This window comes from Perognathus longimembris, chromosome 1, assembly GCF_023159225.1.
Source record: "Perognathus longimembris pacificus isolate PPM17 chromosome 1, ASM2315922v1, whole genome shotgun sequence".
In the NCBI taxonomy this organism is placed as follows: domain Eukaryota; kingdom Metazoa; phylum Chordata; class Mammalia; order Rodentia; family Heteromyidae; genus Perognathus; species Perognathus longimembris.
The window spans coordinates 59,946,665-59,969,002 of NC_063161.1; the positions used below are offsets into that span (position 1 = coordinate 59,946,665).

At 42.2% G+C, this 22,338-nt stretch overlaps 2 protein-coding genes across 4 annotated transcripts in view; both read left to right on the top strand.

Annotated features, from left to right (window-relative positions):
- Positions 1 to 6,811, top strand: part of Yaf2 (YY1 associated factor 2) — an 80,293-nt gene extending 73,482 nt beyond the window's left edge. For both annotated transcript variants that reach the window (XM_048366224.1, XM_048366231.1), the window contains 2 exons: positions 3,893 to 4,045; positions 5,427 to 6,811. In XM_048366224.1, the coding sequence (XP_048222181.1) occupies positions 3,893 to 4,045; positions 5,427 to 5,664 (391 nt within the window). In that variant the 3' untranslated portion in view covers positions 5,665 to 6,811. The remainder of the gene's footprint in view (positions 1 to 3,892; positions 4,046 to 5,426) is intronic.
- A 14,126-nt stretch (positions 6,812 to 20,937) lies between these two features.
- The window catches only part of Gxylt1 (glucoside xylosyltransferase 1), a 36,708-nt gene continuing 35,307 nt past the window's right edge, over positions 20,938 to 22,338 (top strand). Inside the window, exon 1 of one of the 2 annotated variants that reach the window (XM_048366277.1) lies at positions 20,938 to 21,140. In XM_048366277.1, the coding sequence (XP_048222234.1) occupies positions 20,938 to 21,140 (203 nt within the window). The remainder of the gene's footprint in view (positions 21,141 to 22,338) is intronic. The other variant, XM_048366268.1, reaches the window with a different exon arrangement.

Consider the following 22,338-nt stretch of genomic DNA (forward strand, 5'->3'; position numbering starts at 1 on the left):
TTTTTGCATGCACACTATAGCACATGCTTTTAATCCCAGCTAGGAAGATCTAGATTTCAGATTAGCCTAGGCAGCATTTAATAAGACCCTGTATCAGAAACAGACCTGGCATGGTTGTATAGTACCATAATCCCAGCTGCTTAGGGTGACAGAGGCAGGAAGATCTCTGTCCAAGATGGGCCTTATGCAAGTATATGAGCCCATCTGAAAAACTAAAAGCAAAAGGAGTGAGACCTGGCTCAAATGGTACAGTACTTGCAAGATCCTGATGTTCAGTCTTTGTTCCACCAAAAGATAAAAGCTTTTCCCAAAATTTACCTTATCTAGTCTAGTTTTTGTGTGGTTTCTTCCCCATTTTCAGAATCTGTTTCATTGGTAATTAGATTTCAACATAAGAATTTGGGGCGGGGACACATACAGACCACAATACTTGTTCACAGAATGTTAGACAAGAGGGAAAGGAATCTCTTATGTTTTGCTTAAGAAATGTGTGTTAGGGCTGGGAATGTGGCTTAGCAGTAGAGTGCTTACCTAGTATACATGAAGGCCTGGGTTTGACTCCTCAGCACCACACAAACAGGAAAAGCCAGAAGTGGCGCTGTGGCTCAAGTGGTAGAGTGATAGCCTTGAGCAAAAAGAAGCAGGTGACAGTGCTGGGGAGTCTGGGGAGATGTTAGTTGAGAAGTGAGGAGGACTCTGAGTCATTCACCATGTTTCTGTTTTTTTTTTGTTGTTGTTGTTCTGTTTTTGTTGGTTTTTTTGGCCAGTCCTGGGGCTTGGACTCAGGGCCTAAGCACTGTCCCTGGCTTCTTTTTGCTCAAGGCTAGCACTCTGCCACTTGAGCCACAGCGCCACTTCTGGCCGTTTTCTGTATATGTGGTGCTGGGGAATTGAACCCAGGACCTCATGTATACAAGGCAAGCACTCTTGCCACTAGGCCATATCCCTAGCTCCTCACCATGTTTCTGATTCTACTTCTGTTTCTGTTTTATTTTTGCCAGTCCTGGGCCTTGGACTCAGGGCCTGAGCACTGTCCCTGGCTTCTTCCCGCTCAAGGCTACCACTCTGCCACTTGAGCCACAGCGCCACTTCTGGCCGTTTTCTGTATACGTAGTGCTGGGGAATTGAACCCAGGGCTTCATGTATACGAGGCAAGCACTCTTGCCACTAAGTCATATCTCCAGCCCCTCTGATTCTATTTCTTCAGTCTGTCTTAGCTCTACCACTGCTTTTTTCATTTTAAGTGCTTAACTTAAAAGAAAAAATTCTGTGTGGTCTGGTAAAGTAGCTTTAACAGACTTCCTATAAAGAACTGTTAAAGTAGCTTTAACAGGTCCCTTGCCTATAGCACATTTGTGCTTAAGATTGATGTCAACACTTTGTAAAATTCAAGTCTAATTTTTTTTTTCTGTGACCTACCACTTAAGGGCAAATCATTCTCTTAACTTTTCATTATTATTTTCTTCTCTCCCCACCCCCTTGTCTCTGCCCTATAGTTCAAACTTGATGGTGCAGTGGTAGTACCAAGATTCATAAATATATTGAACTTCTTCAGGCTTCTTTGCAATGTGGTCTCTTAATCAGAGATAGAAGCATAACTTGAAACTAGGCAGAAATAGACTTTCTTGGTTTTTTTTTTGTTGATGTTTTTTGTTTTTTGCCAGTCCTGTGCCTTGAACTCAGGGCCTGAGCCCTGTCCCTGGCTTCTTTTTGCTCAAGGCTAGCACTCTGCCACTTGAGCCACAGTGCTACTTCTGGCCATTTTCTGATCAGCACGGGAGTTTTTTCTGTTTTTTTGTTTGTTTTTTTTTTTTCTTTTTTTGCCAGTCCTGGAGCTTGGACCTGAGCATTGTCCCTGGCTTCTTTTTGCTCAAGGCTAGCAGTAGGCTACTTGAACCACAGTGCCACTTCTGGCCATTTTCTGTATATGTGGTGCTGGGGAATTGGACCCAGGCCTTCATGTATAATTGCCACTAGGCCATATGCCCAGCCCAGCACGGAAGTTTTGACCTGCTCTGTTTCCGACCTGGGCCGGTTCACCCCTCCTTAGGCAACCTGGTGTTCCAACTCCTGGACTCAAGCGATCCTCGGGGCTCAGCCTTCCGAGTAGCTGGGATTACAGACACACACCACCGCGACTGGCCTTCTGGCCATTTTCTATATATGTGGTGTTGAGGAATCGGACCCAGGGCTTCATGCATACGAGGCAAGCACTCTTGCCACTAGGCCATATTCCCAGCCCCTTTCTTGGGTTTTATCCCAAAGCCATTTGAGTAAGAAATTGGAGGTAGGGTTTGGCAAACTGAACTAATCCAAGAGATCCTGATATACTTTAAATTTGAGAACCATTTTCTTAATCCTTTATTATCTTCATAACCTTAACAAGTCTAGTCACTAATTACCATACTTAGAATATAGATTATATTTGTATGACTTAATCAATCTAGATCTCTAGCCCTGATTCTTCCATCAGTCTTTTAAAAATTAAATAATTTGGATAGTAATAATTACTTGTCCTGGATATTCTTCCAGGGCTTGATACTATGTAGGCTGTAAACAGAATTCATGATCCATCTCCTAAAATTGTTTGACATCCTATTTCCTTCCAGCCTTGCAGCTGTGCATGCTCAGTTACGCAACATTTTCTCATTATTTTCTATTTCATCCTGTAGTAGAAGAACAACAATAACAACAAAACTCCAAAAGATTATAAAAACAAAAAAGCCTGTGCTATTCAAAATAGGATAAGGATATTCTAGGCAGTGAAGTTACTGTTGCTTATAGGTAGCCATTTTATTTTTTTATCTTACTCTTCCTCATTTCTTCCTTAAATTTGTTTGCCTCTTAATAAGGTAGAGACTTTTTACTCTGAATCTTGACCTCAGTTCAATTGCCCAATTCTGGAGTGGTCCTTAAGCCTGGGCAGTAGGGTGAAGCTGGGCCATATTCCAAACCATGGGCTTGTGGAAGTTCTGCAGTGGGTTCTTTTTTTTTTTTTTTGGCCAGTCCTGGGGCTTGGACTCAGGGCCTGAGCACTGTCCCTGGCTTTCTTTTGCTCAAGGCTAGCACTCTAACACTTGAGCCACAGCGCCACTTCTGGCCGTTTTCTGTATATGTGGTGCTGGGGAATCGAACCCAGGGCCTCATGTATACGAGGCAAGCTCTCTTGCCACTAGGCCATATCCCCAGCCTGCAGTGGGTTCTTAATAAAAACTTTTGAAATAGATGAGTAAGCAGGTAAAGCTTAAAGCATTGAGTAGATCTCCAATGTCAGAAATGCATGGTGAGGTTGTGGCTGGAGGCAGAAGGAGTTTTCAAGGGTTTTGAATAATAACGAGTCAGAAATCAACACTCAGCATTTATTAAACGAATAATGAAAATTAAAGGACATAACAAATAGCTGCTGTCACAGATACGTAGATTTCTCCTCTGAAGGAGAAAGGAAATTTAAATTGTGTTTCAGAGGCTGGGGTGTAGCCTAGTGGTGGAGCTCATGCTTTGCAGATGCAACACTCTGGGCCCAATATGGGCACCAACATACCAAAATACTACTTATATGTAAACTTTTTAAAGTTTAACCTTTAAATTTCATTTTTACTTAATAATGTGTGCCTCCCTATTTTCTTTGATATACAGTATAAATAATATCTGCTGTATGTTTATACAGTTATATTCTAATGGTTTGACCTTACAACTTATGCTATAAAATTTAATTCATTACAGTTCTGTTTTTTTTTAACAGGAAAGACAACTATTTACATAATAGATAGAAAGAATTTTATACTTGGAAGCCTTCCATAGTACATACCTGTTCGTACAACATGAGATATTCTTTGATGAAAATATATTTTCATGTTATAATTAAAAACCTTTCTTTTTAAAATGCACACAGGAAACCTCGGCCTGTCTCCCAGTTGGTGGCACAGCAGGTTACCCAGCAGTTTGTGCCCCCTACACAATCAAAGAAAGAGAAAAAAGAGAAAGTAGAAAAAGAAAAAAGTGAAAAGGAAACAACTAGCAAAAAGAACAGTCATAAGAAAACCAGGTAAAGAGTGTTTTTCTGGTATCTTTGAAATAATCAAATTAACCATTTAGTCTTCTTTTTTTACATTGACATACTCATATACACAGGTGAAAATAAAATATGTCATGTCCTTTATTATGAAGTATCATGCAAATGTTTTTTTTGTTGTTGTTATTTTCTTTTTTTTTCTCCTAAGTTTGAAAGATAACATTGGTAGTCAAACCAGAAGTCACAGATAAAAGCCAGTCCTGGAGCTTGGACTCAGGGTCTGAGCACTGTCCCTGGCTTCTTGTTGCTCAAGGCTAGCACTCTGCCACTTGAGCCACAGAGCCACTTCTGGCCATTTTCTATATATGTGGTGCTGAGGATTTGAACCCAGGGCTTCATGTATATGAGGCAAGCACTCCTGCCATTAGGCCATATTCCCAGGCTCGAGACTGTTTTTTCTTTCCACTAAGTTTTTTAAAGACATGGTGTTCTTTTTTCTTCTTAACAAAAAAGAGCAACTTGAGCCAGATATGGGTGGCTAATGCCTATAATCCTAGCTACTCAGGAGGCTGAGATCAGGGGATCATAGTTCAAAGCCAGCCTGAGGAGGAAAAGTCTGTGATACTCATATACACAGGTGAAAATAAAATATTTCATGTCCTTTATTACGAAGTATCATGTAAATGGGTCTTTTTTGTTGTTTTCTTTTTTTCCTGAGTTTGAAAGATAATATTGGTAGTCAAACCAGAAGTCACAGATAAAAGCCAGTCCTGGAGCTTGGTGGACTCAGGGCCTGAGCACTGTCCCTGACTTCTTTTTGCTCAAGGCTAGCACTCTACCACTTGAGCCACAGCGCCACTTCTGGCCTTTTCTGTTTATGTGGTGCTGATGAATTAAAACCCAGGGCTTCATGAATACTAGGCAAGCACTCTTGCCACTAGGCCATACTCCCAGCCCTGCAATACTCTTAGATCCAAATTAAGAATCCAGAAATGGTCCTTGTGGCTCATAGTATTAGAGCATAGAAGCTCATAGTTTAAGCTCCAGAATGGGCACAGATTTTTTAAAAAGCTACTTGAAATCTAGGGAAATGGTATTCAAAATATTGAGCTGATATTTGCTTGGGACCTTGATCAACCAAAATGGTAGAATAGATTAAAGCATAATTAAGAAACCATTACTTCCTGGCTTCTTCCATTTATTTGTTTGTCACAATGAAGATTTGTTAATGGATGTTTTAATTCATGTCAATAATTTGAAATATGTAACAGTATTTTTGTGGCTTATACAGAAATTCCTTTAAATATAAGCATGTTCATTTTGTTACTTTTCCCTAACATATTGTTTTAGCATTGTTTAGATAATTTGGTAGAAGGGAAAGGTAGTTTAAAAATTCATCATGTTTTGTGTTTAGGCCAAGATTAAAAAATGTGGATCGGAGTAGTGCTCAACACTTGGAAGTTACAGTTGGAGATCTGACAGTCATTATTACAGACTTTAAGGAGAAAACAAAGTCGCCGCCTGCATCCAGTGCTGCTTCTGCAGACCAGCACAGTCAGAGCGGCTCCAGCTCTGACAACACAGAGAGGGCAATGTCCAGATCATCCTCCCCAAGAGGAGAAGCCTCGTCAGTGAACGGAGAGTCGCATTAAAGATTATTTTCTCGGGTTTCTTAGTCACTTCTGTCCTACCATGCAGATACACAAGAATATGCCAAGAAGCACCACATTTTCATGACAAACGGAGTTGTGCACAATCCATAACTTGAGTTTTACATAATATATACATTGGTAAGAATTTGTTAAGAGTTTATTGCAATCTCTACTGACCAAGCATTTCCCAATTTAACATTTTGGTCTCTGCAGTCAAGTGCCATGAAAATGTGGTTGAATTATTCATTATGCAGTGTTATTGGTAAGTCTATTTTCACTTTTAGTTTAGTGAATTCTAACACATAATTCTTGAATTCTCTATCGGCATGTAACGAGTTTAAATTTTTTATTACATAGTGCAAGCTGCCTAAATATGTATTATTTGAGAATTGTGAAACAAATAGTTATATGTACACAAGTCAAAGATCAACTTAATCAACTATTACTGCAACAGAATTTTCTTAATGGTTATCCTCTTAAAGACACCTGCTGGTACTTGGTGTGGTTAATAAATAGGAAGGTTGTTATTAAATAAAGCATTTCTATGAACATTTGCCAATATTTTGACACATTTTGCTAAATTATTGTTTCTGAATTATGTTTCTGGTTTTATCCATTTTTTGTGATTTTGTTTTTGTGTTTGCTTATTTTTCAAAACATCTGTTGTCATGTTTACTAGCAGACTAGTAAACAATAAAGCTTTGATTATTTAGTTTTATAATTCAGGTTTAGTGCTGTTGTCATTGAACACTGGTATTTTCTGTATTATATAAAACATTAAAATTCAAGTAATTATAAGCATTTGGCAAAATAGAAAAGAAACTTGCCATATTTTAAAAGCTGCAATTTTGGAAAAGCTTTAACTTAATGATAGTTTTATCACTGTTTCCTTGTTTCAAACTTATCCAGGGTCATAGAGTTATGAATCTAATACAAAAATGGGAACTGTTGCACAGAGCTTGGAAATAACTAATCTTGTCAGTTTAATTGGCCTCTAATGAAATATAACAGTTCTGTGAAAATCATAATACTCTATTCTCAGTCACAACTGCCAATTTATGCATTTATCAATACCCAGAAATAAAAAGATATTACAGCCCCACTCACCATTATGTACAATTACCAATAAAATATTTTTATGACTACAGATTTTGCATTTTTGTTTACAACTAAATATAAAATGTGTTATGTTGTATTTAGAAATCCAAGTTGGAAACCACACAGTACTTCTTAAACTCTCCAAGGGTCTTGTGCTTCCTCCATTTGCTTGATATCCACATATAGGAAACATTTGAAATGTAAATCAATTTAACAATATATCTTGGATACAAAATATCACATAAAAAGCATCGTGATAACATTTGAAGGAAAAATAAAACTGTAGACCCTGACAGTTGTGGTATTTGGTGGTTTCTCGTGATATTGTGATTTTCTGTTTAATTGCAGTACTTTTTACAGACACAATGGTTCTGTCTTTTGTAAGATGCTAGTTGTGAAATACAGTTAATTGCATATAGTAAAAGTCTGTGATTAAAATATTCATATACCTCATTCTTTAGTGGTGTTAAATGACAAATTTTCTGTTCATTATAAGACACAATACTTTAAATAGGTTACCAATGAACCGGTTGTGTTCTTTCAAAACATGATTTTTTTCATCTTACTCTGTTTTTCACAGTTCATATGTTCTATATATTCATTTTAGGGGATAACAAGAATTAAAATAATACTACAGTAATAGGGATATTACTCTGCTGTTAAGACATTTTATCATCATGGGGCACTGGTGTCTCATGCCTGTAATTATAGGTACTCAGGAGGTTGAGATCTGAGGACTGAGGCTGGAAGCCAGTCTGGACATGAGACTGTTATCACTAGTTAACCACCAACAAGTCAAAAGTAGAGCTATGGCTCAAGTTGTAGACCTCTAGCCTTGAGCAAAAAAAAGCTAAGGAATAGCACCCAGGCCCTGAATTTAAGCCCCCCTCCCTCCCTGACTGGCACAAAAACAAAAGTACAACCTGAAGTCTGGGTTTTGAATCTGGATTGGAGAACTCAGATAAAAGTTGGAGTGAATAATTTAATCTCTCATCTGTAGAAAAGATGATGATGGTAATATCTAACTCCTGAGGATTAATGGATTAAATATCAGTCCATAGAAGATTTCTGAATATCTGACACAAAAAAGTTGCTAACTAAATCTGAGCCTTTGCAGTTGTAGGTAAAACCCCATTTACACAAATGCACAAATGTTCTCTGGGGTGATCTAAAGAAAAAGTGTTATATCGACTCTACGGATGCTTGGTGTGGTCCCAGGAAGGCTGCATGTGCATGAAGAATGTGGTGGTATACGCTGAGACTGCAGAAATGAACTGAGTTGCCCACTTCAGAATTTTGTTTTCCTTTCATTAGTCACAATTCTCTCCACCTGCCTTTATTCCACTCTACCTCACATATACTTCCATGCCAGAAAAGCATGCAAATTCCCTAAATACTTGCACCTAATGTTAAAATATACAAAAGGATCCAGAGCCTCAACTACTTTTTAACCTCTGTTTTTGTCAACTTAGTATGGTTTTTCTTTTAAGCAATGGGTTCTTTTAACCAATTCTTTTTTTTTTTTTTTTTTTTTTTTTTTTGGCCAGTCCTGGGCCTGAGCACTGTCCCTGGCTTCTTCCCGCTCAAGGCTAGCACTCTGCCACTTGAGCCACAGCGCCACTTCTGGCCGTTTTCTGTATATGTGGTGCTGGGGAATCGAACCTAGGGCCTCGTGTATCCGAGGCAGGCACTCTTGCCACTAGGCTATATCCCCAGCCCCTCTTTTAACCAATTCTATACAAAAGAAATTTGACTTTTTTTCTTCAGAGTTTTACTGTATTTTGATAAAAGTTTGTTTCTGGTTTTCATGTTTCAAATGTTCTATATATTCATTTTAGGGGGTAGCAAGAACTAAAATAGTAGTTATAAGAATATTCTTTGTTCTTAAAAGTCTGCTATTAAGACATTTTATCATAGCCAGACATTGGTATCTCATGCCTATAATTTTAGCTAATCAGGAAGCTGAGATCTGAGGATCGCAGTTTGAAGCCAGACCTGGCAGGAAAGTCTGTGAGACTCTTTTTATCACCAATAAACTACTCAGAAAAAGCCAAAAGTGGCACAGTTGAGGGACACACACACACAAAATCGTGTGTGTGTGTGTGTGTGTGTGTATATATATATATATATATTTTTTTTTTTTTTTTTTGGCCGTCCTTCCTGGGCCTTGGACTCAGGGCCTGAGCACTGTCCCTGGCTTCTTCCCGCTTAAGGCTAGCACTCTGCCACCTGAGCCACAGCGCCCCTTCTGGCCGTTTTCCACATATGTGGTGCTGGGGAATCAAACCGAGAGCTTCATGTGTAGGAGGCAAGCACTCTTGCCACTAGGCCATCTTCCCAGCCCCCCAAAAATCATATTCTTAAAACCTTTTGTAGGGGCTGGAAATGTGGCTCAGGGTAGAGTGCTTGCCTAGCATTCATTAAGCCCTGGGTTCGATTCCTCAGTACCACATAGACAGAAAAAGCTGTGGTGGCTCAAGTGATAAGAGTACTAGCCTTGAGCAAAAGAAACTCAGGGGGCTGGGGATATAGCCTAGTGGCAAGAGTGCCTGCCTCGGATACACGAGGCCCTAGGTTCGATTCCCCAGCACCACATATACAGAAAACGGCCAGAAGCGGCGCTGTGGCTCAAGTGGCAGAGTGGTAGCCTTGAGCGGGAAGAAGCCAGGGACAGTGCTCAGGCCCTGAGTCCAAGGCCCAGGACTGGCCAAAAAAAAAAAAAAAAAAAGAAACTCAGGGATAGTGCCCAGGCCCTGAGTTCAACCTCCAGGACTGAAAAACAAAACAAAAACCTTTGGTATTACAGAATAGAAAGTGTTGGCTTAACAATTTAAATGCTTTATTTTCTATTAAATGCTTTTCTAAAATTACAGTGGTAATAGACAAATCAGAAATAATAAGAGGAAGGAAACCCTTAGCCTTCTAAGTTGGTAGAATATGTTAACTTTCTTTTAACCTCAAATCCTGTTGCCTAAAAGAATGTACTTTTTGGTTATTCTATGTATTGATGGTAAATGGTCTAAAGAAGTTCCCACTGAGACCCTTATTGGTTTTTGGTCTGCAACTTAACTCTCTTTAGACTCTTTGAGGGACCTGATGAAGGTACTTGCTGGGCTAGATTTACCTCCCCTGGTGCGGGGATGCTAAGCTTACTCCCTTATCAGTGCTCCCCTTTCCACCCTCTCCCCTGGGCACCTGACCAGCAGGTGGCCAAGGTGGAGCGAGGGATATGGGCTAGCCTAAGGTGCACATGACCGAACGAGATCCCTTTTTCCTCCCTCCTTACCCACCAAGGAAGCCAGGCGCAGACGGATCTCAGAGACGCTTTGGAGAGCAATCCGGTTTATTCGGGAGGGGCTCACAGTAATATAGTAGTGATGACAGGGATTGAGCATGAGCTGCGATAGGCTGGCGAGCTTGTCCATCCAAGAGCAGCTCCCAAGGACCTCCCTCATGGGCTAACGTCACTTCCCATAGTACCACCCTATATGCTCCCTGGCGCAAGGTGGGGGATGGTCTCAAAGCTACCCCTTCTGGTTCCGGACCCAGAAGGAGATAGGTGTGGCTCACTTCCACACTGCCCCAGGGCTGGGGGAAGGGCGGTGTCTCTGGAGCGCTCTTCTCGCCCTTCACCCCCTTAAGGCCAAGATGAATCCCCAACAGGAACTAGTAAGCCAATGACACAAATTTCTTTGAAAATGAGGTGAAAACAGAGAGATGGATGTGTGAGGAGGTGGTAACAACAGAATAATGCTCTGGCTTGGTAGTTCTCACCCCCAAAAGAACCAAATTGAAGCAGTATGGCTCTTACCTGTTATACTTTCTACTCAGGAGGCTGAGATCTGAGGAACATGGTTCAGAATATATACACGCACGCACGCATACACACACGGAAGTCAGTGGCGGGTTCAGAGCACAGGATGTGAGGGATCATTTTTTTTGAAAGCAGAAGGAAATATGCCTGAGTATGAAGTGTGATGAAAAACAATCCCACACACTATCAAAGGCAGCAGAAGTAGAAACAGCACTAGGATGCAGTCTGTATAATAGAGAATAAGGGAAGGGAAAGAACAAGTAGAACTGGCAGCGTGTTGGGCTTGGAGGACATTTTGATTATGTTCTATGTATGATAAGTCATTTCAGGTTTTTTTTTTTTTTTTTTTTTTTTTGGCCAGTCCTGGGGCTTGGACTCGGGGCCTGAGCACTGTCCCTGGCTTCTTTTTTACTCATGGCTAGCACTCTGCCACTTGAGCCACAGCGCCACTTCTGGCCATTTTCTGTATATGTGGTGCTGGGGAATTGAACCCAGGGCCTCATGTACACAAGGCAAGCACTCTTGCCACTAGGCCATATCCCCAGCCCCTCATCTCAGTTCTTAATTGAAGTTTAACTTGTGCTTAGACTTTATTAGGGAACCATATGTGAAATACTTCTGAGGATTTTCAAAAATCAAGTACTTTTTGATTCTTTTCATCAAAACAAATTAACTATTAGGAAGGTATATAGGAGTTTTCCTTGATTTTCCCCAACTCATAGTGTCACTTGCCCAGGTCATTTAAATGTCATGTTTTTAATGTTTTAATTAGGTTCTGTGTTTAGTCAGTGCAGATCTTCTTGGCTTTGTGAAATGGGCCAGTTCTGAAGCATAGGAAATACCATGATAAGACCAGATCTTGGAATGGAAAGATGAATTAGAACTCTGCGAGGTTTTAGTGCTCTGAAACACATTTCATATTCTGAGTTTTTTCTTTCTCCATTACTGGAAGTACCCAGCATCATAGTTAAAAGTTGTACTAGGTTTCTGTATTTTCCTAATCTAGATTTTCTTTGTATCAGTGCTGTTTAATTCAGTAAATATAGAGAGAGATCACTTTGGGTGTTAGGTACTGCACTTGCAATTGGTTACAAAGTGCAAGGGTTTGGAACTCAGATCTTGGGGATCTGTAGTTCCATCACTGCAACAAGAAAAATTTGTGTATGATACAGCAATAGCCCCTGTGTCTAGAAAATTGCCTCCACCTAAGTATCCCACTAAGACATTGAAAATGTTGGGACCTCATTTTGATGTTTGTAGTAATAAAGTTGGGTGTGACAAATAGTTTTAGCCAGATTTATCACCCTCATTTCAACTTTTAAAAATTTTAGGTTTTGGGGCCATGCAATTTGGGACACTTATCCTAATTTTGTGTGTGTGTGTGTGTGTGTGTGTGTGTGTGTGTGTGTGTGTGTGTGCCTTTCCTGGGACTTAAACTCAGAGCCTGGGAACTGTCCTTGAACTTTTTGTGGTCAGATCTAATGCTCTGCCACTTGAGCCACAGCTTCATTTTTTGGGCGGGGGTTGGGGGGGTGGATAGTTTACTAGAGAGAAATCTCATGGATTTTCCTGCCCAGTCTGGTTTTGAGCTACAATCCCCAGATCTTAGCCTTCTGAGTAGCTAGGATTACAGGCATAAGCCACCAGCACTGGGCTTCATCCTAATTTTTAAAAATCAAGAGACTGCATAACGAGGTCTGCTATTTCCTTTTTTGTGAATATGTTGAAGAAAAATACATCACTGTCCAAATGATACATTTTACAGAAGATGTTATTTCTGGAACAGCTTTACAGCATTGACAAATCAGTTTGCCCTTTTCTAATACAAAGATTAATTGACTGTCCTCACTTTCTAGTTGTGAGAAAATTCAGGTTAAAATTGATTCATTTGCAATAATTTACTAGGACTCAATGGTCTTTCTGCCCATATTCTAACTGTTTACTCATTTAGAAAATTTCTTTTGTTCTTCAAAGGTGATTTACAGAGGGGTTAGTTTCATAAGTTAGGTAATGAGTATATTGCTTTTTGGACAATGTTACTCCTTCTCTTGCTCCCTCCCATCCCCACCTACAAGTTGTATAGTTCATTTTCAACATAGTGTCTAGTGAGTACCACTGCTGCGTTTGTTTCTAGTATATTATTCATGATTTATCTGTATTTTTCCAGATCGAGTTTATGTTTTCTTTCTGTTCTTATAAACTGCCTCATCTCCATGGTATAATTAAAACTAAATAGTAATTTAAAAAAAAACAACAACTTTATTTCAAGGTGTGAGAATAAGCCCCAAAGGGAAGTTCAGGAGAAAGGATCCAGTGAAACAGAAGATTCGAGAAATGCTTGTGGTTCTTATATGTCCTGAGAAGGATGACCCAGCTTTCATTTGCTGACTTCCATGGAGGGAGGGAGTGGATAAAAGCTGCCATCTCATTTTCACCTTCCTATGAATGCTGGGGATGGTGGTGGTGGGTGGGGGAGTCTGACGCCTGAGATCTGAGGATCACAGTTGAAAGCCAACCCTGGACAAGAAAAGTCTGTAAGAGTCATATCTCCAATTAAGCACCCAAAAAGCCAGAAGAGTAGCTGTGGCTCAAGTGGTAGAGGGCCAGCCTTGATCCCAAAAGCTCAGGGACCAACACCCCTCCCCCCCCCCCGAAAAAATCAAAACAGAAGCTAAACTGGGATTCAAGATTTAATAAATTTTGACTTAGTAACGTGTCTTTATTCTCTTTTAGTTCCTCATTATAACAAAAATGAAATGATCCTCTGTCTGCTTTGGGGAGCAGCAAGAATGGGAAGGACTGAAAAACTAGCTTGGGAGAAGACAACTAAAGGACAAAGAAAATTGGTAAACAGTACGTTGAATAGGTTGAGTCCCCTGAAAAGCCTCAGGCTCTAGTGCGGAGTCTTCGGTATCAAAAAATAAAAAAGCTTATGTTTCCAGCATAGAATAAGATAAATGGTCTGAGGGACACTTCCACTTGATTAGTAAAGTTCCAAAAGTATTTTTTCTTGCTTCTTATGTAGACTAAGCTAGACTTCAACTTGGCATTTCTCCTGCCTCAGCCTCCTGGGAACCGGTATAAGAGAAGGATACCACCACACTAAGCTAAGAATTTTTATAGTTTACTAATTGTAAAAATGAAAGAAGCCAAACAAAACATAGGACCGCCTAGTTATTTGATTATAGAGAGGAATATGGATAACAAGAATATTGCTGAATTCAGTTTTCAGATAAGCATTGGACTTTATTTATTGTTGATGTTGGTCCTGTGCTTGAACGTAGGGGCCTGGGTACTGTCCCTGAACTTATGTTCCTCCTGATAACCCTCTACCATCTGACCCACAGCTCCACTTCCAGCTCTTTTGGAGTAGTTTATTAGAGATAAGAGACTCACAGACTTTTCTGCCTGGGCTGGTTTGGAACTGCAGTCCTCAGATCTCAGCCTTCTGAATAGCTGGCTAGGATTACAACAATGAGCCACCAGCACTTGGCCAGCATTGGACTTTTGATGGAATTGTAATTCTTAATTTCTGTGTGTGTGTGTGTGTGTGTGTCTGTGTGTGTCTGTGTGTGTCTGTGTGTGTGTGCTGGTACTGGGGTGTTAATTGTGCCTCCCCAGTTAGGCAACCACCAGAACCATGCCCCCATCCCATTTGCTTTCAATATTTTGTAAATGGGGTCTTGTGTAGTCCAGCCTGGACCACGACCCTTCTATGGGACAAGGGAGTCTTGTTATTTGGACCTTAATATGGTTATATTTGAGCCTTGACTGATGAGAGGTTTAGGAAGATGTTGTATGGGAGTTTTCTTTTTTAAATAACAGATTATAGGACTGGGAACATAGGTCAGTGGCAGATCACTTACCTAGCATCTATAAGTCCCTGGGCTCAACCCTCAGTACTGCAAACAAAGTATTCATGAAATGGAAGCCAGAGAGACATAGAAGATGTCTCCCCACCAGGCCAGCTGCTTCTTTCACCCTTGTAGCTAGAAACACAGCCAACTTGCAGCCTCAGGATACAGAGGAGCATGAAGTACACCCTCCTGTTGGTTTTCTATGGCTCTCCCCAATCCACCTTCATGGTCTCACTATGTAGCCAAGGCTGATTGAAAACTCAAGACCCTCTGCCACTACCTCCTGCATGCTGGGATTACAGGTGTGAACCACCATGTTTGCCTTTCTACTGCCTCTGTTAATAATCTTGGGATCTATTGCTAGTTTACTGAGAATGAAGAAAGTCACTTTACTCTTTTCTCCAACCTCTGTTGCTACTCTTTGCCACCTTTACTGTTCTGAACAAACACAACAAAAGACTTTGAACAAAAAATATTATCAGTATTATTTTCCAGTTCTCCAGTCCAACAAGGTCCATGAGAATTGAAAAGCTGTGGGAAATGGAGGCATTCACTGTATTGCTAAATAGAGATGAGAATAAATTCATTTTTGGTCTGAGTTTCTGATTCCTTGTGTTGACCAAGTTTTTGTTTTTTTAAATCTCTAAAATCAGTCTAGGAAATTTTCATGTTTCAGAAATTCCCTTTCTGCTTTCAGTTCTAATTGGCCCAATTGGTGCAGCATATATTTGTTCAGAAGAAGATAACATGGTATACATGAAAATCTAGAGTATGTTTTTTTCAAGATTTCTATCCAAATTATGGTCTCTATTTACCATATGACCAAGGAACCTTTCTGAATTTCACTTCTTTATGTTTTTGTTATTGAGACATGGTCATGTTATGTAGTCCAGATTGGCCTGGAACTTTTGAACCTCCTGCATCAGCTTCTCAAGTGCTAGGGTTACAGGCCATGGGAATCATTTACTTTTAAATAAAATAACATTTTTTTCTTAGAAATGGGTGTAGGACAAGATTAGATTATACATAGATTTTTACAAAGTGAAAAGTATGTATGTATGTATATGTATTTGAAGCCATGCTAGTGGCTCATTCCTCTCTTAGCTACTCAGGAGGCTGAGGGGGGAAAAAACTGATATAATCAACCTATGATTAGAAAATTAAAAGACTAGTTCTAGAGAGAAGTAGATTTAGAAATATATGCATACAATAAAGGGAAAATACCTGTTATGACATGAAAGTAATTGTTGACAATAACTTTCAATCAATTAATTTTAGGAATATAGAAGTGAAATGTGTGATGTGTGGCAATGATCTGAGGTGATGACAACATGAGCACTAGTCTTAATACTTTAAGATAACCAGTTAAGCAAAGTGTCAATGACTCATATCAATTATCCTAGCTACTCTGGAGGCTGAAATCTGAGGATTGAGGTTTGAAACTAGCCCAGCAGGGAAGTGAGGAAGATTCTTATCTCCAGTTAACCACCAGAAATCCAGAACTGGAGCAGTGGCTCAAGTGTTGGAGGCCTATCCTTGAGCAGAGAAGCTAAGGGGCAGTGCCTAGACCTTGTGTTCAAGCCTCAATAATGGCATCAAACAAAACAAAACAAAAAACAAAACAGTTAAGATAGTAATATAAAAACTACTTCTACTTTTAGAATGCCTTATACCCTTTGATAACAGAATTTATAATTACAGTACTTAAAGGGACAGAATGATGACAAAGAGAACCGTGATGTCAAGTATGTGAATTCTTCTAGATGGTTGCAGAAAAAAAGTTGCCTGGCTTTCCTTTATGCCATTTCAGTATTTTAACAATCTGTGACATGCCATGTGAAACTGTAGCTGCTTTTGTTGATGATCCTCTTGTATCCCCTTCTTGTGGTTGTCCCTGCACTATCACTTTATTTCATTTGAGTACACTGGATACTGTATATACTGGTATTAGAACTAGGGAAGTAAAAGGGAATATCAAAATTGAGAGACAATGGATAAAAAGACAAAAGACACCAAAAGCAATACTTGCAAAACCATTTGGTGTAAACCAACTGAAAAAGTCATAGGGAGAGGGAAAGAGGAGCCACAGAAGGGGAAAATGAGAGAGGTAATAGATAGTATAAGAAATGTACCCATGGACTGGGGATATGGCCTAGTGGCAAGAGTGCTTGCCTCGCATACATGAAGCCCTGGGTTCCATTCCCCAGCACCACATATATAGAAAACGGCCAGAAGGGGCACTGTGGCTCAAGTGGCAGAGTGCTAGCCTTGAGCAAAAAGAAGCCAGAGACAGTGCTCAGGCCCTGAGTCCAAGCCCCAGGACTGGCCAAAAAAAAAAACCAACAAAAAAAGAAATGTACCCATGACATTACATATAAAACTATAACCCTCTCTACATCAATTTGACAATAAATAAGTAATAATTAAAAAAAAAAAAACATTATCCTGAACCAGAAACCTAACACTAAACCTAATCCTAACCCTAACTCTACCCTAACCACAACCCTAACCCTGAATCCAAACACTAAACCCTAACCCTAGCCATAACCCTAAACCCTAACACTAAACCCTAACTCTATCCCCTAACCCTAACACTAAACCCTAACCCTAACCCAAAGAAATGAAAAAAAATCTGAACAATCAGATTTATTGTTAATTTTCACACCATACCATTTCTTTGTTGGAATAGAGAACAATTGTAATTAGCATCTTTTAAAGTAGACTGAGTACTAGCTCTTACTCTAGTTTCTTGGTACCACATCCTTTAACCTTATCAAACACAATTTTCTATTCTTGTTTTGTTTTGTTTTGGCTGTGAACTCAGGGCTTGAGCACTGTCCCTGGCTTCTTTTTTGCTCAAGGCTAGCACTCTGCCATTTGAGCCAGAGCGCCACTTCTGGCCATTTTCTGTATATGTGGTGCTGAGGAATCGAACCCAGGGCCTCATGTATACAAGGCAATCACTCTTGCCACTAGGCCATATTCCCAGCCCCAATTTTCTATTCTTAACAATGCTTTTATTATCCTTCCCTGTGCTTTGTTTTTTCATTTCCCTAAGAATTTTAAGGTATAGCACAAAGATTTATTGAATATTCATATTTTAGTGGTCTATCTCCCCTTTGAGGGCAGTACCCATATTTCAGAATACTGTGTATTTGAGCCCCTTGTTCAGCATGTAGAAAATATTCAGTAAATGTTTTTTTTTGTTTTTGCCAGTCCTGGGCCTTGGACTCAGGGCCTGAGCACTGTCCCTGGCTTCTTCCCGCTCAAGGCTAGCACTCTGCCACTTGAGCCACAGCACCGCTTCTGGCTGTTTTCTGTATATGTGGTGCTGGGGAATCGAACCTAGGGCCTCGTGTATCCGAGGCAGGCACTCTTGCCACTAGGCTATATCCCCAGCCCCACAGTAAATGTTTTATTAAGTGTAATGTATGTTTTTATTCTCTTTGTGTGTGCGTGCATGCATGCATGTGTTTGTGCATGCTGAAAGTGGGGCTTGAGTTCAGAGCCAGGGACTGTCCCTTAGCCTTTTTCATTCAAGACTGGTACTCTACTACTTGAGCCACAGCTTCACACATCTTTTTTTTTTTTTTTTTTGCCAGTCCTGGGCCTTGGACTCAGGGCCTGAGCACTGTCCCTGGCTTCTTTTTGCTCAAGGCTAGCACTCTGCCACTTGAGCCACAGCGCCACTTCTGGCCATTTTCTGTATATGTGGTGCTGGGGAATTGAACCCAGGGCCTCATGTATATGAGTCAGGCACTCTTGCCACTAGGCCATATCCCCAGCCCCAGCTTCACACATCTTGATAAAATGCTTGCTTTTAAGTTTTTGTTCAATAGGGCAAGAAATTCAATATTTACTGAGAAAATAGAACATTAAATTTGGTCAGTTTCTCAAGGCACTTTTTGACGATTCATAGTGTATATAATGTTTTTTCTCCATATTGATGTACATGTATTTCAAAGCCCAACTTTTTGGTACTGGAGTGGCTTTATCCAATCTCAGCTCTATCCAGCCTCCACTGCAGTCAGAATCTGCTCCCTAAAATTCAAATGTCATCAAGTTACACCTTTAGTTAACAACCGTCAATGCTTCACCATTGTCTGGCAGATTAAGTTCAAACTCCTTGGTATGCCAAACCAGGGCACTCAAAGTCTGGCCCCTTCCTAGTCTTATCAGTCAACATATCCGCTCTTGAATTCGCTTATCTTGTGGTATCATACTTCTCACAGTCTGTGGAACACAAGAGCCTGCTTCATTGATCCTTCAGACTAGAATTACTTCCCATACCCCTCTTTTGCCCCCTAGGGCCACCTTTGATATGAAGGTTCTCTTGACCACACTCAAAGTGAGAACTGGTTGTACTTTTGGGTATGTGTGTACACCCTTACAGGTCTGTGTCCTAATGTCCGTGTCAAGGCTAGTGCTCTACCACTTGAGCCACAGGTCCACTTCCGGCATTTTGCTGGTTCAATGGAGATAAAAGTCTCCCAGATTTTTCTACCTAGCTTGTCTTCCAGCTGTGATCCTCAGATCTCAGCCTTCTGGGTAGCTAGGTTTACAGGCGTGATCCACCTCTGCCTGGTCACATTTATAAGTAATCAGCTTTTCCCACCCATCCCCACCAGGCTTTCCTATATCCCCAAGGCACTCATGTGTTGCTCTATAAACAATAAACCACCTATGAATGAGTAGAATGGAAACAGATGAGGAAAAGGGAGAGTGGAAAAAGGAGAAGCTTTTTTTGGTTCAGTCCTGAGACTTGAATTCAGGGCCTGAGCGCTCTCCCTGAGCTTTCTTTTGCTCAAGGCTAGTGCTCTACTTTGTGAACCACAGCACTGTTTCCAGCTTTTTCTGTTTATGTGGTAAGCATGAGGAATTGAACCCAGGGCTTCATGCATGCTAGGCAAGCACTCTACTACTCAGCTACATTCCCAGCCCAAGGAGTAGCTTTTTAGTGGAGAATCCTAATTTTGGTTTGCATATAGAAAGGAGGAATAAAAAAGATGTGAAGAAGGTCTCCTGTCTTTCAGGTACCTAGACCCTGTTGGGGAGTGGGGACAAGGTAGGCATGGGAAACTATTAACATTATGAGGTCATACTTTTAACTGGCTGAAATGAATTGTATAATAAATGGTATTATAGAAATTTAGCAGATGAGAAATCAGGTGCTAGTAGTTCATGCTTGTATTGTAAGCTACTCCAAGCTACTCAGGAGGCCGAGAGCCAGAGGATAGAAGTTTGAAGCCAACCCAGGCAGGAAAACCTTTGAAACTCCATCACCAAAATAATCAGAAAAGGTTGGATTGGAGGCCTGGTTCAAATGGTAGGGCACTGAGCAAGTGCAAGGCTTTGAGTCAAACCCCATTTACTAATGCCAGAGGAAATAATTTTAGAGGCGGAGGAAGTTTCTGTTGCATCCTAGAAGTGCCTACTAAGTGTCAGGTGTTTTTAGTCTTTTCGCCAATTTTATCTTCACAATCACTCTGAATGCAGATTAATAGCTTCCATTTTACCTTTATGTGTGTGTGTGGGGGGGGGTATGCAAATGTTCCAGTACCAGGTTTTAGTTGTTTTTTTTCCAGAGCTGAGGACCGAACTGCGGGGCCTTGTGCTCTTCCACTGAGCCAGATCCCCAGTCCCAATAGCTTCCATTTTAGAGAGGACAAAACATCCTCAAGGGAACCTAGCTTGCACTATCTCACAATCATGTTGCCAGATCCATAATTTGAATGTAGGTCAATGGTATCCTGAGCGCAGCTCCTTTTGCCACCCCCCTCCTTGTGCCACCAAGGACCTAACTCCTGGCTCACCGACGTCGGGTTTGGGGAACACTCATTGCTCTCAGCGCACAGGCACTTCCGGACCCCGCAGGCCTCAAAGACTACGGGGGCCGCCCCAGACCCAGGCCCTTCCAGGCTAGAAGGGGTTGGGCCGAGCGGGTCTTGGGGCAGGGCACCACGGGGGTGGGCCCAGCGGGTTTGGGGGCGGGCCAAGACAGGAATAGGCGGGGTCAAGAGGGTCTCGGAGCAAGAAGGGGCAGGGGCCAGAGGGGCTTGGGGCGGAGCACTCATGAAGTGGGCGGGGTCTGGGGGGCCTCGGAGAGGGGGGCGGGCCTTAGGGAGGGCCGCCGTGGATCTACGGGGCGGGGCTACCATACGTAGTAGGAATGGGCGGGGCCCGTGCTTCTCAGGGCGGGGCCCGTGCTTCTCAGGGCGGGGCGCGTCAGGGAAGAGCTGCAAGGAGCGGCCCTTCCGCTGAATCGCTGAGGAAAGTCGGAGGCCTCGGAGGCGGGGCCCAGGCTTCCGGGCCAGTTGTCTGTCATCTGGTCCAAGTGGTGGGAGGGAAGAGGAGGAAAGGGGCGGGGCGCAGGAGGAACTTGTTGCGCCGGCGGCTGCGCAGTGGCAGTCCTCCGGCTCCAGTTCGCCCGGGCGGGCGCGGCGGCGGCTGTGGCGACTGTGGCGGCCGTGGCGGCCGTGGCGGCCGTGGCGCGGGGCCGGGGCGATGCGGCGCTACTTGCGTCTCGTAGTGCTGTGCCTGGCCTGCGGCTTCTGCTCGCTCCTTTACGCTTTCAGCCAGCTCGCCGTGTCCGTGGAGGAAGGAACGGGCGGCGGTAGCGGAAAGCCGCAGGCCGCGGCGTCTTCCTGGCTCTCGGGCGGCGGACGCGGCGCGGCAAGAGCGGCGGTCCGTCCCGGCACGGCGGACAGGTAGGGGCCGCTCGGGGTCCGAGGCTTGAGGCGGTGCGGGGTGTCGGGGGGCGCGGGCTCTGGGCCGGCGGCGGCGGGCGGGTGCGTCCGGCGCCCCCTGCGTCCTCGCCGACCGCGTTCCCGGGCTTCCCGTGGGCCGGGTCGTCGTGCGGCGGGTGCCTGCGCTTCCCCACCAGGGCTCTGCGAGCACCCCAAGGCAGTTAAAAGTTAAATTAACTCGTAAGTTAAAAGGAGGTTTGTTGAAAATGGTGCTCCACAAAAAAAGAAAGAAGGAAAAAAAACCCTTATTAAGCTGTCTGACCGGGAGGAATTCCCTCTTGTTTCCATGGAGTTCAAGTTGAGATGTTTAAACCCGGGACTGGCGCCTTCAGTTCATACCGACCCCTCCCCCGACCCTCCTCCCCGGACTTCCCCCCTCCCCCGACTTTCCCCCGGCCCCCTCCCCTGGGTCTAACTTCGGTGCAGTCGTCTACTAAGTTTTCATTAATAGCCGCGGTTAGTTACATCTGGACTTGGCATTTAGCCGGGCAGTGATTTTTTTTGTGTTGTTCTTTTCTTTTGGAAACAACTGGTTTATTCTTGAAACCTAGAGGAAGTTAAGAAAAGCGAGAGGTACTTTACCAATGCCGAAATATTTTGTGGATGCGGTTGGAGATCTCTCTCCTAACTCATTGGTTTTTAAGAGCAGCGTAGTGATTGAGGTGGATTTGCACAAATCGTTTTCACAGTTTGACTCATCAGATTTAAATGAGAGGAGAAAGGATATTTTTTGCAACCTTATTATCAATACTTAAAAAAATGTGAGCGTTTCACACTGCCCTGATGGGCAGCAAGCTCTGTTTCCTCTACCAAAGGCAAATGCTGGGATCTGGGACGTGGGTGTCGGAGGAGGGAGCGCAGGTCAGCTGTTTAAGCTGTGTAAGTCCCTTAACATCAACTACTAGTTGATCTCATTTCTAGAATGAAAATTGGGGACATTTGAGCAGAGAAGCAGCCTGAAAAAAAAAAGTAGGTTGGTTGTGTGTGTGTGTGTGTTTAGTTCTGATTTGATTACAGTCAGAAATTCCTAGGATCTCAGGACTTAATATTCCTGAAAGCCTGTTTAAGCAGCCTTCAACCTGGTAGAGGCAGTGTCTGAAGCTTTGAATGAGCTCATGAAAAAAAAAAAGATTGATGGAAGCTCAGCTCTTTTGTGAAG